The sequence below is a fragment of the Xenopus laevis genome, chromosome 7S, assembly GCF_017654675.1.
Source record: "Xenopus laevis strain J_2021 chromosome 7S, Xenopus_laevis_v10.1, whole genome shotgun sequence".
Classification (NCBI taxonomy): Eukaryota; Metazoa; Chordata; class Amphibia; order Anura; family Pipidae; genus Xenopus; species Xenopus laevis.
The window spans coordinates 108,520,068-108,541,845 of record NC_054384.1 but is presented as its reverse complement, the minus strand read 5'-3'; the positions used below and the strand labels follow the sequence as shown (position 1 = coordinate 108,541,845).

General features: G+C 39.6%; 1 protein-coding gene across 1 annotated transcript; it reads left to right on the top strand.

The window, feature by feature from the left end:
* The first annotated feature begins 9,162 nt into the window (after positions 1 to 9,162).
* Positions 9,163 to 18,582, top strand: LOC121396618 (phospholipase A2 inhibitor subunit gamma B-like). Its single transcript, XM_041571738.1, has 5 exons — positions 9,163 to 9,252; positions 14,491 to 14,604; positions 15,603 to 15,743; positions 17,086 to 17,226; positions 18,206 to 18,582. The coding sequence occupies exons 1-5, from the start codon at positions 9,168 to 9,170 to the stop codon at positions 18,571 to 18,573; spliced, it is 849 nt and encodes a 282-aa protein (XP_041427672.1). The 5' UTR covers positions 9,163 to 9,167; the 3' UTR covers positions 18,574 to 18,582.
* Positions 18,583 to 21,778: the final 3,196 nt, after the last annotated feature.

Here is a 21,778-nt window from a genome sequence, read left to right as displayed (position 1 = left end):
TGCATAATTTCTATGGAATTTAGTGTGAGATTACTCTGAGGACTTGCCAGGGAACATGGAAAAGTGATGGACATGAATTCACTGCGAATTTCCGCATTTCGCCACCTGCAAAAAGATTTGCATGCGTAAAAAGTGTCGCATGCAGAAAAATTGTTGTGCATCAAAATGATTTTGACCATTGACTTGAATGCATTTGGACGAAAAAGTTGCGCGTGTAAAAATTGTCGAGAGTATGGCACGCAATAAATATTATGTTCTAAAGCTTCCCATTCAGAGACCATTGATGAATAATAGTGGTTTATTCACTAAAACTTAAGGACAAGAAAATGAAGTGCTACAACTATAAAAACACTTTGGGGACCGGCGCTCCCATTGGCGTTTTCAATATCTGCATCCGTACAGGTAACATTAGTGTCTATAGTAACTCCCCCATATATGTCAGTCCACTTGCCAAATCTGCAGACATGTTCAGTGGTGCAGCCACGGAGAGTCCTTGCACTTGATACCCACGGTCCTGGGGAAGAGAAATGTTACATATAGTTACATTGGCTTGAAAAAAGACCAAATTCCATCAAGTTCAACCCCTCCAAATTAAACCCAGCATCTTTATATCCAGTACCAATATCTATATTAATTGTAGATTTTAGTATCACAATAGCCTTGGATAAAGTCATTAAAGGGATCCTGTCATCGGAAAACATGTTTTTTTCAAAACCCATCAGTTAATAGTGCTGCTCCAGCAGAATTCTGCACTGAAATCCATTTCTCAAAAGAGCAAACAGATTTTTTTCTATTCAATTTTGAAATCTGACATGGGGCTAGACATATTGTCAGTTTCCCAGCTGTCCCATGTCATGTGACTTGTGCCTGCACTTTAGGAGAGAAATGCTTTCTGGCAGGCTGCTGTTTTTCCTTCTCAATGTAACTGAATGTGTCTCAGTGAGACATGGGTTTTTACTATTGAGTGCTGTTCTTAGATCTACCAGGCAGCTGTTATCTTGTGCTAGGGAGCTGCTATCTGATTACCTTCCCATTGTTCTGTTGTTTGGCTGCTGGGGGGAAAGGGAGGGGGTGATATCACTCCAACTTGCAGTACAGCAGTAAAGAGTGATTGAAGTTTATCAGAGTACAAGTCACATGACTTGGGGCAGCTGGGAAATTGACAAAATGTCTAGCCCCATGTCAGATTTCAAAATTGAATATAAAAAAATCTGTTTGCTCTTTTGAGAAATGGATTTCAGTGCAGAATTCTGCTGGAGCAGCACTATTAACTGCTGCATTTTCCCATGACAGTATCCCTTTAACTGAAACAGCATCACGACATCACCCGGCAGTGCATTCCCCAACCTCACTGTCCTCACTGTGATGAACCCCCTACTCTGTTCCTTTAAATGAAACTTCTTTTCCTCTAGTCTGAAGGGGAGGCCTCTGGTACGTGATTCTCTTTATGGGTAAAAAGGTCCCCTGCTATTTGTCTATAATGTCCTCTAATGTACTTGTAAAGTCTAATCATGTCCCCTCACAAGCGCCTTTTTTCCAGAGAAAACAACCCCAACCTTGTCAGTCTCCCCTCATAATTTAACTCTTCCCTCCCTCTAACCAGTTTAGTTACACTTAGGGACAGATTCACTAAAGGGCGAAGTGACTAACGCTGGCGAAAATTCACCAGCATGACGTAAATTCGCTGGCGTAATTTCGCCAAGGAGATAGATTCTGGCGCAACTTCGCACTCTAACGCCAGATGAATTTACAGTATGGCGAAAGAGTGTTACTACGCAAATCCACTAAGTTTTTGATTTTACTGACCATGACCTCTATCGCCAGACTTGCCTCCTTAGGAATAAAATGAGAAATCTTTCTCACATCTTTCCTAAGCAGAAGAACATCAGCCTCTTTCTTTCTCCCGACAACTTCCTTGACTACTTGCTGGTCAGACTGGTGGGAAACTGACCAGCAGGTGGCGCTGTTGTAACACAATTCATTCATATTAACAGCACATGTATCCCTTAATATCTTGGAATAAAAACAAAATAAATAATGAATATAAATACAAAAGTGCTTAGAATAGCACCCTTGCCAATTTTACAATTTTACTTATTTTAAAGGTTTACTTATCCTTTAAATATTTGCATGGCATCAGGATGGGGCTTCACCATATGCATGCTTTATGGTAAAAACTGGTCCTGCAGGGAATTTTTATTGTGGCCTGGGTTCCTTTATGTGATGTTATTCACAAACTATCTTTATTTATGTTGCTGCAGTTAAATGATGTGTGCAGAGCAAAGCCATTGCTACAAATTATATAATTAACCTGGCACCTGTCCAAGAATTTGGGAGAGGCAAAAAAAACTTTACCAGATTTCCCTAGAAAAGGAAGTCAGCGCAGGGAATAATAAGGAAACAGATACAACTATACAACTGTCTGTGCCAATTAATACACTGTATATATAATCCTTTCCTTAAAGGAACAGTAAGTGTTTTAAATGAATGGCAATATAATGTACTGTTGCCCTGCACTGGTACAACTGTTGTTTTGCATCAGAAACTCTACTATAGTTTATATAAACAAGCTGCTGTGTAGCCATGGGGGCAGCCATTCAAGCACAGGATACACAGTAGATAACAGATAAGTACTACTATAGTTTATATAAACAAGCTGCTGTGTAGCCATGGGGGCAGCCATTCAAGCACAGGATACACAGTAGATAACAGATAAGTACTACTATAGTTTATATAAACAAGCTGCTGTGTAGCCGTGGGGGCAGCCATTCAAGCACAGGATACACAGTAGATAACAGATAAGTACTACTATAGTTTATATAAACAAGCTGCTGTGTAGCCATGGGGGCAGCCATTCAAGCACAGGATACACAGTAGATAACAGATAAGTACTATTATAATTTATATAAACAAACTGCTGTGTAGCCATGGGGGCAGCCATTCAAGCACAGGATACACAGTAGATAACAGATAAGTACTATTATAGTTTATATAAACAAGCTGCTGTGTAGCCATGGGGGCAACCATTCAAGCACAGGATACACAGTAGATAACAGATAAGTACTACTGTAGTTTATATAAACAAGCTGCTGTGTAGCCATGGGGGCAGCCATTCAAGCACAGGATACACAGTAGATAACAGATAAGTTCTGAAGAATCCCATTGTACACTACAGAGCTTATCTGTTATCTACTGTGTATCCTGTGCTTGAATGGCTGCCCCCATGGCTACACAGCAGCTTATTTATATAAACTATACTAGTACTTATCTGTTATCTACTGTGTATCCTGTGCTTGAATGGCTGCCCCCATGGCTACACAGCAGCTTGTTTATATAAACTATAGTAGTACTTATCTGTTATCTACTGTGTATCCTGTGCTTGAATGGCTGCCCCCATGGCTACACAGCAGCTTGTTTATATAAACTATAGTAGTACTTATCTGTTATCTACTGTGTATCCTGTGCTTGAATGGCTGCCCCCATGGCTACACAGCAGCTTGTTTATATGGGACTACCTGCTAATAATACTGGGAGACTAATTTACCAGTCCCCTACAGGTATAATGTGCAGACAGTCTATCTGAAGTTGTGAGAGCAGTTTTTACTCTATATTGAAGCACTGGGTAACTAGAAGTTTCTTGGTTAGGGTGGATGAAGGTCTTCTGTCCATCCATAGTACTCTCATGGTGTTTCATATATCTCCCTTTATTAGGTCTGCTGTTGTAGTTGCATTCCATCAGTTCTCCTGTCTCATCCATTTATGGTTTGTTTCATTAGCCAACTTTTTGCCAGGTTGCCCTGGCGCCCCAGATATTGTCCCTTGTTTCTTTATTAGAGCTACAAAACAGGTTTTGGTCTAATTGATCCTACAATCCTGTCAAGGAACTACACCCTGCAGTTCATCCTATATGCTATCTATATTTTGATTTAATTAACATTTTGGTACACCCCACTGAATTAGTCTTTCATTGTCCTTGAAATAGCATTATATAATGAGATGACTCACAAACTACCGTGGCGCTTGAACGGTGGGTTGTTACTTAGAGAGGAACACAAAACGCATATAGAACAGACTATTACACAATATTTTGTCGAAAATTCCGGAGGCGAAGTCAACCCGCAAACAGTCTGGTTGGCTCATAAGGCAGTCGTTCGAGGGGAATTTATATCTCTTGCGAAGACTCTTAAAAAATCTAGAGAGGAGACTCAATTGCAATTGGAAATGAAACTTAGAGATCTAGCATTTCAACAAAAAATCTCCCCATCTTTGCCGGAGTTGGCTGAAACAAGACAAAAATTAAACAAAATTCTATTTGCAAAAACCTCATATAGGCTGAAATTGCTTAAAAAATTAATCTACACTAAGGGTAACAAAGAGGACAAATTGCTTGCAGCACAATTGAAAAAACAACAAGCCCAGTCTAGAATAAGCCTCTTGGCTTCCACCCAGGGGAACAGACCCCAAAGCAATAGCTGATCAGTTCGCTAAATATTATTCAGGCCTATATAATTTGGAGACAGATGCTGCCATGGTGAAGCCTACCCTTGATGTTATTAAAACATATTTAAAAGATTTGGCACTCCCTTTCCCCTCCCAATCACAAATAGACATCCTGAACGCACCGATTTCGGGGGAAGAAATCGCTGCGGTAATTAAGAACCTTAAAACTAACAAATCCCCAGGCCCCGATGGATTTTCTAATGTTTACTACAAGCTGTTCTCGAATATACTTACACCATATTTACTTCAAGTCTATCAGAACATTATGGACACCGGGGCGATTACTCCAGAATACCTACAAGCTCATATAGTAACGATCCCCAAACCTGGGAAACCTCAGGACCAATGTCAGAGTTATCGCCCAATCGCAATCCTGAATACGGATCTAAAGATCTATGCCAAACTTTTAGCCCTTCGCCAGGTTCTTCCGTCACTAATCAACCCTAATCAAGTTGGTTTTATCTTAAATAGACAGGGCTCTGATAGCACCCGTGGATTTCACAATATCATACACATACTGAAAACACAGAAGACCCCAGCATTGGTTTTGTCGCTTGATGCGGAGAAGGCGTTCGATAGGGTCAATTGGGAATATATGGCCGAAACTCTTAGACACTATCAATTAGGTCCAACGTTCTTAAAAGCAGTACACCCTTTGTACACCAACCCCTCTGCTAAAGTATCCACGGCAGGGGCCCTATCGGACACCTTCCAGATATCGAATGGTACGAGGCAGGGATGTCCCTTGTCCCCCCTCATATTTGCACTGATGGTTGAACCGTTGGCCTCTAAAATTAGAGATAATCCAGATATCATGGGAATATCGACCCCTGCCGAACAACACAAAATAGGGTTGTTCGCGGATGATATTTTACTTACCCTAAGGAATGTCCCGATTTCACTCCCTAATGTATTCAAGGAAATCCTGGAGTTCCAATCAGTTTCCTGGTTTAAAAATAATCAATCTAAATCCCAGGCCCTTCCATTTAACATCCCGCATCTTTCCCTACAAGGGTATAAACAAACGTATGATTTCGAATGGAGAGACTCCTATTTGCACTATCTAGGCTTGAAACTGCCCAGGGATCCTGTCAACATCTACAAATTGAATTAACAGCCACTTCTTAGATTGGAAGAAGCTGAATGTCTTAGGTGGAAGGGGGAATCTGTGTCTTGGCTAGTTAGAATCGTGTCAATCAAAATGAACATCCTGCCCAAAATACTCTATTTGTTTAGGACGCTTCATATAGCACTTCCCCCACAATTTAGCCCTGCTATACAATGCACCATTAATAAATATATATGGGCCAATAAGCCCCCGCGTATAGCCTTTCGCTGCTCCCAGTACGCTAAAAATGTTGGAGGATTGGGAATTCCTAATATAAAAATGTACTATTTAGCTACCATATTAGAAACAGTGGTCCGTGCACACTCCCCCCCAGGTTTGCGAAATTGGGTGGATTTGGAAACCGGCTTTGCCACATACAAAAATCTGGTTCAGCTGTTTTGGCTTCCTAGGTGCAATAGGCCTTCGACCCTGCTGCCAGCTACTCAGCTCTCCCTGCATGTATGGGACATTATGGTTGCTAGGCGCAACTTCGCCGCACTTCGCCGCACTTCGCCAGGCGTAGTTTCGCCAGCGCTCTGCAAATTCACTAAAATCCGAAGTTGCGCTCAGGGGTAGCGTAAGGTTGCGAAGTTGCGCTAGCGTTGATTCGCTATGTAAAGCGAAGTTACGCTAGCGAAGGCTAATTTGCATACGGCGCCAAATTCAAATTTCAATGGAGGAATACGTATCTGCACTACAAATGCCAAGATAACCTTCAAATCATCAAATAAAAATTTTATTTTGCCCTACACATGTGCCCACTGTCTAGGTAAGTTGCCATGAGTCAGGAAATGTAGGGGGGAAGGAGGGGAGCCCCAAAAATTTTTTCAATCTTTTTCAGCCTTTCACCCATAATGTAGAAAACACGCCAGTGTTTTTTGGGACTTAGAAAAATTTTTGACTTTTTTTTTAAACAATCCCTATCTACTCTATTGCGCTTCGTCTGGTCTGAGGTGGCGAAGGAAGTCTAGCGTAAAAGGTAGCGTTCAGTATACTGCGCAAGTTAGTGAATTTGCGTAGTTACGTCGCTAGCGAAAATTCGCCTGGCGTAAGGGTGCGAAGTAACACTAGCGATCGGCGCTTAGTGAATTTGCCTACTATTGCAGCATTGAAATATCTTATTCCGAATGTCAATTTTCATTCTTGGGAGCTTCGAGGGATACATAACGTTGGTCAATTGTATTTTGCAAATACTTTGAAAAGGTTTGAGGATCTGGTTATAAGTTTTGGATTACCGCACTCCCAGTATTATGCTTACCTGCAAATATGTCATCTGTTGAGATCCCATTCTTCGAAAGCTGCTGACGCAAGTTACAGTACTGGAATGGCACATCTGTGTGGTAAAGCATGGAACGGTAAGGGAATTATCTCGGACTGCTATCGGCAACAACTCCAGCTGCCTGAGGATTTTAAATTTTCATACATGCTGAAATGGAAGGATGAGCTCCAACTCCAGGGGGCAAATTCACTAAGAATCGAAGTTGCGCCAGGCGCAACTTTGCCGCTCTTCGCCGCACTTCGCCGCACTTCGCCAGGCGAATTTTCGCCAGCGCTTTGCAAATTCACAAAAATGCAAAGTTGCGCACAGGGGTAGCTTAAGTTTGCGAAGTTGCGCTAGCGTTGATTCGCTATATAAAGCGAAGTTGCGCTAGCGAAGGCTAATTTGCATACGGCGCGAAATTCAAATTTCAATGGAGGAATGCGTATCTGCACTACAAATGCCTAGAAAACCTTCAAATCAGCAAATAAAATTTTTATTTTGCCCTACACATGTGCCCACTGTCTAGGTAAGTTGCCATGAGTCAGGAAATGTAGGGGGAGGAAGGGGAGCCCCAAAAAATTTTCGATCTTTTTCAGCCTATCAGCCATCATGTAGAAAACACGCCAGCGTTTTTTGGGAAAAAATGTTGACTTTTTTTGAAACAATCCCTATCTACTCTATTGCGCTTCGCCAGGTCTGAGGTGGAGAAGGAAGTCTAGCGTAAAAGGTAGCGTTCAGTACACTGCGCAAGTTAGTGAATTTGCATAGTTTCGTCGCTAGTGAAAATTCGCCTGGCGTAAGGTTGCGAAGTAACACTAGCGAAACTACACCAGCGTTCGTTAGTGAATTTGCGCAGTAGCGAAAATGCCAAACGCTAGCGAAATAACGCTAGCGTTCGGCGCTTCGCGCCTTAGTGAATTTGCCCCCAGATCTCTCCGCAACAATGGTGCAAGTTTTTAGCTGCAGTTAAGGGAGCCACCAGTTGCACCAATCATGTGGAAACGCACACCAAAATTACGCTCAGATGGTACTTCACCCCACAGCGTATTGCGACCATGAACCCACAGTATTCCCCACAATGTTGGCGAAGATGTGGGCAAATTGGGACACTCTTGCACATGTGGTGGCACTGCCCCGTTGTTAGACCTTTCTGGTCAGCAGTTTTCGATCTCCTGAAGGATCGACTGGGCTACACATTACCTTGTCAGCCTCAATTAGCCCTTCTTCAACTTTACCCTCAACATCTTGCTGGATTAAACCGAAAGCTATTGTTCCACATATTTAGTGATGGGCGAATTTGCGCCGTTTCGCTTCGCCGAAAAATTCGCGAATTTCGCGCGAAATTCACGAAATGGCGAAAAATTCGCGAAACGGCGCCGGCGTCTCGTTTTTGACGCCGGCGCCCGTTTTTTCGACGCCAGCGCCCGTTTTTGACGCCGGCGTCTGTTTTTCGAAAAAATCACTACACATATTCAATGCTGCAGCTAATTTGATAGCACAAACTTGGAAGCAATCAGAGACTGCTAACATTCAACATCTGATCAAACAGCTAGATTCTAGAGAGTCTATGGAGAGGTTGGCAGCAGATCTAAATGTGCGCAGATCTGGGATGATTGGCACCCTGTACAACCCTTCCCAAAAGCTTCCCCTTGTTGCCCTGAGAGAAATGAAAGATTAGGGGTTTGGAAAGATTGAGATGGATGATGGAGAATGATTGGGTCTGGATCTTGTAAGTATTAAGTATTAATTATATCTTAGTTGGGATCAAATACAACCTACTGTTTTATTATTACAGAGAAAAAAAATTGGATTATTTGGATAAAATAAAGTATATGGGAACTCTAAGTTTTCTGGGTAATGGATCCAATTCCTATATAAAATCATATTGGTGGCAAAACAGTCCTACAGGTTAAAATGTTTTTAGAAGCTCTTAATTATGGAAATAACCTTTATCTGGAAGAACCCAGGTCCCAAACATTCTGGATAATAGATCCATACCTGTAATAGAACAGCTGTTTCTAATGCTTACAGACTCCTGAGTATCAGTGACTATGGCATATAAAAGTAAAGTGAAACCGAACACCAAAACCTGTAGCACAGATTGCTTATATAACAGGTCAGTAACACTGGCATGTAACCTGTAGTACGTGTATCGTAAGGCTTCATCATCCAAAGGTTGGTCCAACCCAGATATAGTTTATATTTAAATTTTATTTCTATGAGTCAAACACCTCCCGCCCCTGCCACACCAAACTTTAATTTAATATTAGAGGCTGAGATGCCATAATGTCAGGTCACATGTGTTTGTGGAGACTGGGGAACCTGCTCACAATGAGATCGGCTGTGGGGCTCCTGTGTGTTCTCTCAGCTCTTGTACCAACAGGTAAGGGGATTGTGCTCTTCTATAAGGACATTGCTGGGATTTTGAATTCTATGTAGAAATGAGTAGTAGGGCTATAGAGGGATAGTGAGGGTCTCCATTAGAGCTGGAGTGGCACTCCCTGGAGATGGGTAGTGTTATGGGCAGAACATTACAGGGATTATTCATGCCACAGAATATTATTATCCTCCTACAGGGCATTGCTTTTAGTTCTGTCTTAGCAACATGCAATATTTTATACGGTGGTACTGACTTACAAGGAAAATTTGTATATTAGTTTGAAAGCGGCAAATCACAATCCAAAAAATTAGTCAACATCCATAAGAATGTATGTACAGTATATTTGAATGTATGTATATTTTTACTTGTATAGCGCTCCTCTAGGGCAAAGCACTGTACAGCAGAACAATAAATCATTAGTAACAAACAAGGGGTCGCTGCAATAATAAGTAACAATAAGTAAATTATTAGAAATACAATACACATAAATATAAAATATAATTACACTCAGTGTAAAGGAGACAAAAGGACAAATGGAGCCCATTGAGCTTACAGTCTAAATAGTAGGGAAACTTACAGACACAATTCAGAGGGGTATTAAAGGGCTGTAGGTTACAGTGGGTGAAACTGTCATATAAGTGCCAGTTCCCATTTCTTTATATTTATGACTTTGCTGAGGCAGGTTTATTCCTTCCCTAAAGCCAAGATTATAGTTTCTGGGGCGTGTTCTGAAACATTAAGGGGCACATTCACCAAGCTCGGGTGAATGAATTGAGGGAAAAAAATTCCGAGTAGTTTTTTGTGCTCCTCGACTATCGAATTGGCGTAAATTCGCCTGAGTAGAATGATTCGAATAGATCGAGGGCAAAAACGCTGCGACTATTCGCCCATTCGATAGTCGAAGTACTGGCTCTTTTAAAAATACTTTGACTGCCTACTTCGCCACTAAAACCTACCAAATTGCTTTAAAAGCCTATGGGAAAGTCCCATAGGCTTGTTTTCTAAGTTTTTGATCGAATAAAAAGGCATTCGATCGAATGAAAATGCTTCGATCGAATATTCGATCGTGCGACTATTCGCCGGGCGAATATTCGCCCATTCGACTATTCGCCAGCGAGTAAATTCGCCCGAATTGCCTATTCGATTCTATTCCTCAGTCGAATTTCGACGAATATAACCCCTCGAAATTCGACCCTTGATACATCTGCCCCTTAATCTTTTTAGAGGAAATAGACAGGGATGCCTTTTGTCCCCACTTTTGTTCAATATTTCAATGGAGCCATTGATTATATACTTAGGGGCACATTTACTAAGCTCGAGTGAAGGATTCGAAGTAAAAAAAACTTCGAATTTCGAAGTATTTTTTTGGATACTTTGACCATCGTATAGGCTACTACGACCTTCGACTACGACTTCGATTCGAACAATTCAAACTAAAAATCGTTCGACTATTCGACCATTCGATAGTCAAAGTACTGTCTCTTTAAAAAAACTTCGACTACATACAGTTTAAACCTACCGAGGTACAATGTTAGCCTATGGGGACCTTCCTCATCAGTTTTCTAAGGTTTTTTTTAGATCGATCGTAGGATTTGCGGTAAATCCTTCAAATTCGATATTCGTAGGATTTTACTTCGAGGGTCGAATTCGAGGGTTTATTAACCCTCGATATTCGACCCTTAGTAAATGTGCCCCTTCCATTCTACAGATATTTTCCAAGGTTTAGTAATAAATGACAACGTCATCCAAACTCTATCTTATGTGGATGATATTCTTCTAGTGGCCACTAATCCTGCTAGATCTATTAAAATATGCTTAATTTTCTTGGACATTATGGTTCTTTTTCTGGATATAGAATTACTTTTAATAAAACTGGTATTTTAAATATTTCTAGTTCTATATCAAAACAATTACTTGAGGATCTTAAAATAAATTTACCTTCAGGAAAGCTAAAATATTTGGGTATTTCAGTAGCATCGGATTTATCTAAATTATACTCCTTAAATGATTCCACTTTAGTCCGGTCTACGATTTCCTTGTGTAACAAATGGATGAATTGCCCTCTTAGTCTATTAGGGAGAGTGGCATTTTTTAAAATGCTAATATTCCCAAAGATGTCTTACCCTGTTTTAAATCTCCCTTTTCTTTTAAAGCATGAAGATATAAGAAAATTAGATCAAGCCCTAAATATTTTTTTATGGCAGAAAAAGAAACCAATAATTTCATTATAAAAATTAAGTATGAAAAATTTCTCTATAAAAAGACAAATTGAAAAAAAAAAAGAAAAACTAAGTAGTTCAAAAGAATAAAGGGTGGTCTTGCGGTCCTGGATTTTCGTAAATTTAATCTAGCTTCCATTTCTAGATACTTAACTGAATGGTTATCAAGTAAAGAAAAATGTAATAATCTTGATTTGGAATTAAAAACAGAATCTAAAACGTACATTATTTCTTCTCTCCATAGGAATTGGTCAGATCAATCTAATGATATGAAAAATAATCCATTACATAGGGATACAGTTATAACCTTATAAATTAAATATTAATTATAATATTTCTCCTTTTGCATCCCCATTTTTCTTGGGACGCTTTCCCAAGACAGATGGGAATCAAATAATACAGAGATGGGAGAATAAAGGAATTTCTCAAATCAGACATTTAATAGATCCCGATACAGGATATTTCATTGGGATATTCTCAAAGAAATTTATCACTTAGAAAAAATAGATAAGTTGACATATTTTCAACTAAAAAGAGGCATTAATTTATTGGAAAAATGGCATATTATTTCCCTTTTTAAACATAATTTTTATAATTCATTGCAAATTCTGTTGGAGAACCCTAATATCAAATATCCCAATTACTCTTGTCCCGCAAGGATTATAATCACTTGAACCATTCAGGGGAAAAATGGTCTTCTTTTTTAGGTATTAAGATCACGTCTAAAGATCTTTTAAAAAGATTACAAAACTATAAGAAAAATATTTAATCAGAATCCTGGAGGGACCAACATTTTAGATTTTTGCATCTGGGATATAACACAATGTTCTGTGAATTTCTTGATTTTAGAAAAGAGCCTTATTGTTCTTAATGTAAAACTTATGGTGTTGACTTTTTTCATTACCTATGGTCATGTCCTCTCATTAAGATCTTTTGGGATAGTATTCAGGAATTTATAAATAGGGTAACAAATATTAAAATTAAATTGACCCCACAATCTATGTTTACAAGACGCTGTTTGATATAGAATAGGAGACCTTCAGTTAAGAAAACAATTGAAGACAAAGTGGTCTGTTTATTAAGAGACATTAGAAGTAACAAAAAAGCTATTTATTTTTGACTTTATATGGAAAAAAGTTGAAATTCAATAGGGTATTGTTACCTGTAAAGATTGTATATGAAATTCTTTTGTACTTAAAGTGTATTTAAAATTATAGTTGATACAAATTTTTATTTTGGCCACTTGGTAGTTATGTTAGTTATTTTATTTCATTTTTCATTTTTAATTACTACTAGTTGTTACTGGTATTTATTAGTCTTGCTTATAATTCTTTATTTCATTACTCATTCCAAAATCTTGTCAACTTACCGCATTAAATGTTTGATGCTGGATTATTATAAAATTCAATAAAAAGAAATTGAAAAGAAAAAAAGTAAAGAGACGTTCTAAAAAGAGGCCCAAAGAAAAATGGCAGCAGGAAGAAGTGAAAACAAAGAAATATGTTTACAGTATTTTTTAGAGAAAGCAGATTCTGACATCTATTTCTTGCTAAAGAAAAGATTGACAAATAAAGCAGAAATTTTTGGTGCTGAAAGGGATTGGCAGAAAGGAACACATTTTGGGTAAATTGTAGAAGAGCCAGCAGGGGGTGGTATCGTTTTAAAGGTGTTCCTAGATCTTGCAGTTAAGAATGCTTGTTAGTAGTTGTGATTCTTAAGGGTGAGTTACAGGTTTATCGACCCTTCACAGCAATGAAAACAAAGGAGCAAAAATATCAAAAATAAAGTAGTATGGGTCTCCTGCCCAGTGATTTTATCCATTTTAATCCAGGTGACAGAACAAGATGGATTTATATAAAAGTGCATATCTTTCAGGGAGGGTGTCAGGCTCTATTGGAGTTTGATCCTGAGACCTCCAGAGTCATCCAATCAGGGCTGACTCTGCCCTATATAAGGCCAGCCCTCCTCACCACCAATGACATTGCCCCTAGCTGGGTTCCAGCCCTCGCCTTTTCCCTTGATCCTTGTCTTGTTCTTCCTTGCCTTACCTGCCTATTGCATCTTGCTCTGTCTTGCCCTGCAGTTCTGTTCCTGCTCTGTCCTGACCTGTCCAGTCTGCTCCAGTTCATCGTCCTCTTCATCCTGATTCTGTCCCTCCTCTCCATGTCCAGCCTTACAGCCCCTGCCTTAAGGACTCAACCTACATCCTCTGCCTCCACAGCGCCCCCTACCCAATCCTTGACAGAGGGTCAGGCTGGAAGGGTTTAATGATGTGGCTATATGGCAAAATCGTTCAATGGGTTCCCTCAAGTTGGGAGCATTTATCTTCCTATGAGAGGGAAGGGTATGTGGACATTAGGAATTTGGTTGCTAAAGATGCAGCAGTACATGAATGAATGAATTTTGGTAGAACTTCGCCATCTCCTGGTTAGATTTGAGAAAGGTTTCTAATTTTATTCCTAAGCAGAAGAACATCAGAGCAGCCTCTTTCTTTCTCCTGACAACTTCCTTGACTACTTGCTGGTCAGACTGGTGGGAAACTGACCAGCAGGTGGCGCTGTTGTAACAAAATTCATTCATATTAACAGTACATGTATCCCTTAATATCTTGGAATGCAAAATAAAAAAATAATGAATGCAAATTACAAAAGTTCTTAGAATTCATGTATTTTAAAAGTTTACTTATACTTTAAAATTAAACTTTGGGAATCTGGGTAAAAGAACGTGTTTCCTGTGGAAAGTTGATTTCTTGTTTTGTTAATGTTTTAATTTTTTAATAAACATTTCTACCCTTATGGATAAATACAAATATACAGCTATTCCCTCCTACTATACCCTTCCTACTAACCGATATGGCAGCTCATTCCTACATGTATAGATACAAATATACAAAAAGGTTTTCTGCACAGAATAATGTATACTCTCACATTTAACTGCCCTTTTTCATTTATCATAGTATTTATGACGATGCTATGGCTCCAATTTTCAGGCTTTATTAATAACAGATGGATTTATTTTGCAGGTGACTGTATTTCATGTGTAGCTTGTATTGAGTTGGCTTCAACATCTTGCAGAGGGAAAAGTATGGAGTGTCCCCCAGGAGCAGTTTGTGGTACTTCCTTCCTAAAAGCCTCAGGTACATGGACCATACCAATAGGCATGTATGCTAGAGGTTGTTATTGTACAAACATTTCAGTATTGGTGTTCTGTAGGGTGGGGAACTCATTTCTCTTTTTAAATTGGCTCAATTCCTTATTTTATGGCTTAGGGGGTAGCGAGTTTGTTCTCGTTTCGTCTTTGTGGGGTTTTTCCCCACACTCCAAAAATATAGAGGCCTGATAAAATGTACCCCATTGTGTGTGAATGAGATAGGGACCTTAGATTATAAATTCCACTGAAGATAAAAAAATACATAATTAACAGCCAATAACCAAGGTATGAAATATTATTGGTGCATTCCATTATGAATACTTTTGTCTGGTCCCAAATCCAATAATATGGCATGTCCTCTTGACCTGGCCTAGAGATGACAGTTTTGAAGGTGACTGTCACCCTAAAGCAGGAAAGTGGAAGGAAGTTTGTGGCAATCCAGGTTGAAAACAATTGAAAATGATACAAGATTGTTGAGTGAAACTCAGATTTTTCATTGATAATCAGGACAGGTAATATGTCATGTCCCTTGGATGAGCTGAGCCAGTTACACCTTCATAGAAGCCAGGGGAATAACAAGGACTTTTACATACACGCCTCTAATGTTGTAATTAGGAAAATAATGAGATTAAATAAAAAATAAATAAAAATAAAATAATTCTCCTTAGGTGTCATTCAGTACATAACTGTAGGAGCTTTTCTTAGTACAGGGCTGGGTAATTGTAGAACAAAGGTAAATGTTATTATCCTTTATTTCCTAGACAATGGAGCTTACAATCTAAGGTCCCTATCACAGTCATTCACACAGGGATGTGTCATCAATGTGAGAATAAATAAACTCCTTGCAGATGGAGCCCTGCTTGGAACTGAACCCAGGACCCCAGTGTCGCAAGGCAGCAACACTAACCACTGTGCCATCAAGTTAACCCCTATCCAGCATATATGCCACTTATTAAGATTGTCATGTTCATATATTGTTTATAGATATGCTAAAGGGTGTCATAAGATCCTGCTTTCAGCAAAGTGACTGCAAGAAAAATGGGACGTTTTCTGTCGAGGACTATAAAGGAAAGCAGACGGTCTCCTGTTGTGCCACCAACAACTGCACTCCTCCTAAACCCACATGTAAGTGCTCCTCTCCTACTACCAGGAGTTTTAAACCTTCTAGTTGCACAGAGGGAACAGCAGAGGGCCCCGGTGTAACATTATGGCACATGTAAAAACTAAAAGACTGTTTTTCCAATAAGCCGTGTGGGTTTTGTGCCCTTTAATCCTCTAATGAAAAAATTCAGCTCCAATTACCAGTTACCTGTTATCCAGAATGCTTGGGACCTGTGGCTTTCTGGATAATTGATCTTTCTGTAATTTGGATCTTCATGCCTTACGTCTACTAGAAAATCATGTAAAAATTAAATAAACCCAATAGGCTGGTTTTGCTTCCAATAAGGATTAATTATATCTTAGTTGGGATCGAGTACAGGTATGGGACTTGTTATCCAGAATGCTTGGGACCTGGGTTTTTCCAGATAACAGATCTTTCCGTAATTTGGATCTTCATACATTGTCTACTAGAAAATCATATAAACATTAAATAAACCCAATAGGCTGGTTTTGCCTCCAATAAGGATTAATTATATCTTAGTTGGGATCAAGTACAAGCTCAAAAGGCAAAAAGGCATCTGGAAAGACTTACTGTTTAGTGAAGACGGAGCCCAAATATAAAAATGAAAAAACTTTATTAGGACATACTGTAGCCTGACGCGTTTTGTGCCAAAGGTGGGCACTTACTCATAGGTTATGTGTAAGTGACCACCTTTGGCACGAAACGCGTCAGGCTACATTATGTCCTAAAGTATTTTTCCTTTTTATAATATTTGGGCTCCGTCTTCACTAAACAGTAAGGGGCCAATTCTTTAACTTCGAGTGAAGGAATAGAAGAAAAAATACTTCGAATTTCGAAGTGTTTTTTCTTGGCTACTTCGACCATCGAATGGGCTACTTCGACCTTCGACTACGAATTCGACTTCGAATCGAAGGATTCAAACTAAAAATTAACCCTCGATATTCGACCCTTGATGCATCTGCCCCTAAGTCTTTCCTGATTTTTGCCTTTTAAGATTTTTTAACTATGTACAACCCTTGGACTGGGGGTATTTTGGGATATGACTACTGTGTATAATTATTTATCCCCTTGAATAAGACAGTTAGAAAAGTGAAGGCATACACCACAGCAAAATTACATCAAGTACAATCTAATGTTTTATTATTAAATAGTATTATTATTTTTAAAAAAAAATTGGATTATTTGGATAAAATGGCATTTATGGGAGACGGCCTTTCCGTAATTTAGAGCTTTCTGGATAATGGGTTTCTGGATAACAGATCTCATACTTATAATATATTTATTCTTTACACAGGGGTAAGGTAAACAACTCAATCTCATCTGTGTATTGTTTTTCCTCCGCAGGGAATGACTCCCCAGATATCAAACTAAATGGACTGATGTGCCCAAGTTGTGTCTCTTTCTCTAATGGCTGTTTTGGTACAGATCAGGTTTCATGTTCCGGCGATGAGAATTATTGTTTTACTCAGTCCCTTCGCACCTCAGGTACCATAAAGTCCAAACAATAAGCAAATATATTTTTTAAAAAGTAACTTTTTAAAATATATTTGGGGTTTTGACCTGTTTCTCTTAAGGCGTTAGTAAATATAGAGGAAGCAGACCCAGGAGGTATAGAGACCCCATGAGGTCCTCATTAATATAGAAGTTAAATAAATATTGGTGAAACAAGACAACCTCTAGACATTTTGGGGGCCTGAAAAACAATGTTCTGTGGGGCCCATTAATATCTAGTTACACCACTGAGCACACAGGAAGATTTGTTGCCATGGTAAAAATGTGCTACTGGGGCCAATGAATCCCCCCAAAATGTTTTCCCTGGCACTAATGTAAATGTTTCCTATCTATAAATACAAAAGAAGCTGTACAAGTTTTGATACTGAAAGGGACCTCAATGGCAAGATAGCAACGTATGGATTTGGTTCTTACCAGGGCACTATCTCCAGGGCCTGGACTCATACCTCCCAACTGTCCCGTTTTTAGAGGAACAGTCCCTCTTTTGACAGCTCAACCCGCGGTCCCTCCTTTGTACTGCAAAATCCCGTTTTTCTCTGCACTGAACAGCCAGAAAAATAAACAAAGTTTCTAACGTAATTGGCTTTTGGCAGAGCGCCCAGAACAGCCACAACTGCAGATAAGATACTTTTGTAACAATTTCGAGATAAGCAAATAAGTAATTGTGACAATATAAGATAACAGGTCCCTTGGGAGAAGTTAGACTCACAGCTTAAAGGGCAATCCACTTTCATTAGCAAAACTGTAATAACTGGAAAAAAAAAACCACAGAAATATGTTCAAACTTTCATTACCTGCCAAATTTTGTAAAATGAGCATGATAATTAGGGGGTGTGGCCACAGGAGCGGTCCTGTGTATGTTCCCCCTGGATTTGGTAAACAGTCAGTTTATAAATAATGTTCCTTTCTTGTTAAATAACATTGTGTAATGAGATGATTTTGTTCTATACAGGGCCATTCTCTGTTACATTGAGTGGTTGTGCCACAGAAAGTCTCTGCCAAATGGGCAATGGCTCTGTGAACCTGGATTCAAAGACAAATAGTACAGTGCACTGCACCAAGGCAAACATCGGCGACGCAAAAACCACAGAGCTGACAGTCACCTCGGATCTGAAAACCAACAGTACAGAGCACGGCACCAGAGTAAATACAGGCAACGCCATAAAGTTGGCTGCCACAGTCATGGCTACAATTAAAAGTGGAGATGCTGGAAGCGCTGGTACCTCAAGTTCCACCTCAATTCTTCATTCTTCTCTGGCCTCCATTCTGTTTTTATGTCAATCAGCTATTTTACTTTCATTATCATCAATAAACCTCTAATAATAAAAAGATATGGTTTGTTATTTAAATATGGTTTTACTTTAGTGTGTTTCTGTACATTGTGAGAGTGTCTGTAGCTCGCTGGGTGCAGTTGATACAATAGAGGTGGATGACGAAGTAGAGCACCAAACAGCCCTCCTACTCATCATGAGGTCTTGAGGTCTCACTGAATTCTTTATTGAGGTCTCACTAAGGATCCTCTGGGCCATAAAGATGAGGAACTGTATTAACAGTTGATAAAACCATCTCACAACTAATGGATGTAGCAAAATGCAAATTCTCTTGTGTGGTATTACTTGGGAAACAAGGGCTTTAGTCTGGGGTTCAGGAGGCATCTCTACCAACCTTGTACTTTCCTTGAGTCACAACAGGAATGGAGAAGTTTTTGCAGAAGGGACAAGCTACTAAGAATTCCATTGTGCTACTGGAAAGATGCTCAGAGCCAAGCCCTGCTTCTCTCTCTGGATGACCCTCTGAGCATCATAGCAAATGTTTGGGTTCAAACTGTTAGTCTGTGGAAACCTCTTCCAGCACCTGCAGTCCATCTAGTCATCTCACTCCTCCCAAATTTTCCTGGACCTCTTGGAGGGCTTGTGTTTAAAGTGTCCACCAGAAATGTCAGACCTATAATTTTAATAACTACAACATTATATTTTCCTTTAAATTTCTATCTTCTTTATATCTTTAATTTTCTCATTTACATTTTCACTCATTTTAATTGAATTCCAAGTTCCCTTCATTATCGTTCTCGAGCACTCAGTGCCAATGGGCCAGGCAGACACAGGGTACAAAATAGAAGGCCCCCGCTAAATATCATTAATTTTTACTTGGTGCAAGGCACCCCCAAGTGATCGCATTTACTTACCTGAAACCCCAGGCCTGTGCTTTTATCAGGAGAAAACTGAACCAGAATGAGATTCCAGACATGCCTAGGAGAAGGAAAGGTCTTCTTAATTGGGGGTGCCCAAAGTTAGGCGCCCCCAAGTGATCGCATTTACTTACCTGAAACCCAGGCCAGTGATCCTATTAGGAAGATACTGTACCGGCCCAGGAGTCTTCCGGCGAGCACCACGGAGCGAACGTCTTCTGGCTTCTTCTTTTTCTCGTGGCTGCACATGCGCAGTAGAGCGAAAAGTCAAACTTTTACGAAAAAGCTGCTATTTCTTCTGCCCCAGGAAATTTGAAGAAAGAAGAAGCCAGAAGAGGATCACTCAGTGGTACTCGCTGGAAGAATCCCAGGCCGCTGCTGTTTTCTGCTGATAGGAGCACCAGCCGGGGTGTCAGCTAAGTCAATACAATCACTTGGGGGCGCCTAACTTTTGGCACCCCCAATTAAAAAGACCCTTTCTTCTCCTAGGCATGTCTGGAATCTCATTCTGGTTCAGTTTTCTCCTGATAAAAGCACAGGCCTGGGGTTTCAGGTAAGTAAATGCGAACACTTGGGGGTGCCTTGCACCCCCAAGTAAAGCGACCCTTCCTTCTCCTATTCTATTCTGTCTATTCTTTAAAACAAAAGTTTTTGGTGTTACTGTTCCTTTAATATCGATCCTGCGTTTACATAGAACCTTTAAAAAATTCTGGGTGCTGGGTTTATCTTCAGGTAAAGCATCTGTCACGATTTATTAAACCTCGATTTTTACTGGTCAAGTTTTTAAATGGGAAAAACTTTTAGAGGGAAAAAACAAATTTGAATTTTTCAAGATTGATTATGCTCTGAATGCTGAGTCTGTGCCTTTCTGTCAAAAAATCGTGAAATTCGAATGTTTTCACGAAAAAAACTTGAAATTCGTACGTTTTCACTCTAAAATTTTGACATTTTAAGGTTTTCACTAAAAAATCTTGAAATTTGAAGGATTTCACTAAAAAAATCCTGAAATTTTAAGGATTTCACAAAAAATCTGAAATTTTCACGAAAAAATTGTGAAAATCGGAAATTGACGCCAGCGAATTTTCACCGGCGAATTTTCGCGGGAGATTCGCAACGAGGAAATTCGCTGCAAATTCGTGCCAGGTGAATTTCTTCGCCCATCACTACTCTATAGAGCTTTGTGCTGTGATACAAGCAGTGACAAACAGATGAAGCAACAGTCATCTCACAAGGGAATCAGCATATCTTGCACCATCTCAGTCTAATCACAGTTTAGCTAATGAGACAATGATCTGGCAAAGCCTGAGATATAAGACTAGTGCGTCTGGGTTCTTTGTATGCGGCCGTGGTCACATTGCCAGATATCCTCATTGACTCACCCTCATTGCTGAATTGGTTTCTCCTCCCCCTATCCAATTAGTCATTCCTATGGCAAAGGTATTAATTATGTCTCAATTAACAATACAAGTTATATCAAGCACCTGTTCAAGGGAAGTCTACAAGACTCAAGACTCAATGTCCCATTGGCACAGAATACACACGGCACTTGTACTACAGTTGTAATATAATAAATCAGGTACATAACATAGGTGTAGAATGCCAGTACTTGTCCTTTTGTTTTTTTTAGCGATGGACGAATTTCTCCCGTTTCGCTGGAAAATTGGCAAATTTTGTTTGAAATTCACGAAAAATTTGTGAAACTGAAAAATTGACACCCACGTCAATTTTGGACACGCGTCCCAAAAGTCCCTCGCGTTAACTTTGATGCCGGCGTTAAAGCCAATGGGCGGCCAAATAGTGTTGACGCACAACGATTTCGACGTGAGCGACTATTCGAATACATGTCCAAAAGGTTTTGGCTCCAGCGAATTTTCACAGGAGTTTCGAAAATGTATTTGCTGACGTTAAAAACGCGAAAATTCGCCGCAAAATCGCGCCGGGCGAATTTATTCATCCATCACTAGTCTTTTTACTTGGGGGTTCCAACAGACTTGCCTCTGCAGATTTAAAGGAGAAGGAAAGGTCTTTTTACTTTTTAAAGGTGAAATACAAAAAAGCTCTATGTATTGCCCCTGAAGTCAAGAGTTATTATTACAGTAATGCTGCCTCTATAAGACTTCCGCTTCATCTATATGCAAAGATCGATTTTAAAAATATTAAAAAGTGCATGAAATATAACAGACTTGCCTCTGCTGATTTAAGGAGAAGGAAAGGTCTTTTTACTTGGCGGTGCCAAAAGTAAGGTACCCCAAGTGATCGCATTTACTTACCTGACACCTGCCTGGTTCTCTTATCAGAAGAAAACTGCACCAGCCCGGGGGGGTTATACCAGTGAGC

What these genes read in the sequence shown, in the direction of transcription:
- LOC121396618 (XM_041571738.1), top strand. Translation starts at nt 9,168, where the DNA reads ATGTGTTTGTGGAGACTGGGGAACCTGCTCACAATGAGATCGGCTGTG. An exon ending in TTCCTTCCTAAAAGCCTCAG is followed by an intron (nt 14,605 to 15,602) that starts GTACATGGACCA and finishes TATTGTTTATAG; the next exon opens with ATATGCTAAAGGGTGTCATA. An exon ending in CACTCCTCCTAAACCCACAT is followed by an intron (nt 15,744 to 17,085) that starts GTAAGTGCTCCT and finishes TTTCCTCCGCAG; the next exon opens with GGAATGACTCCCCAGATATC.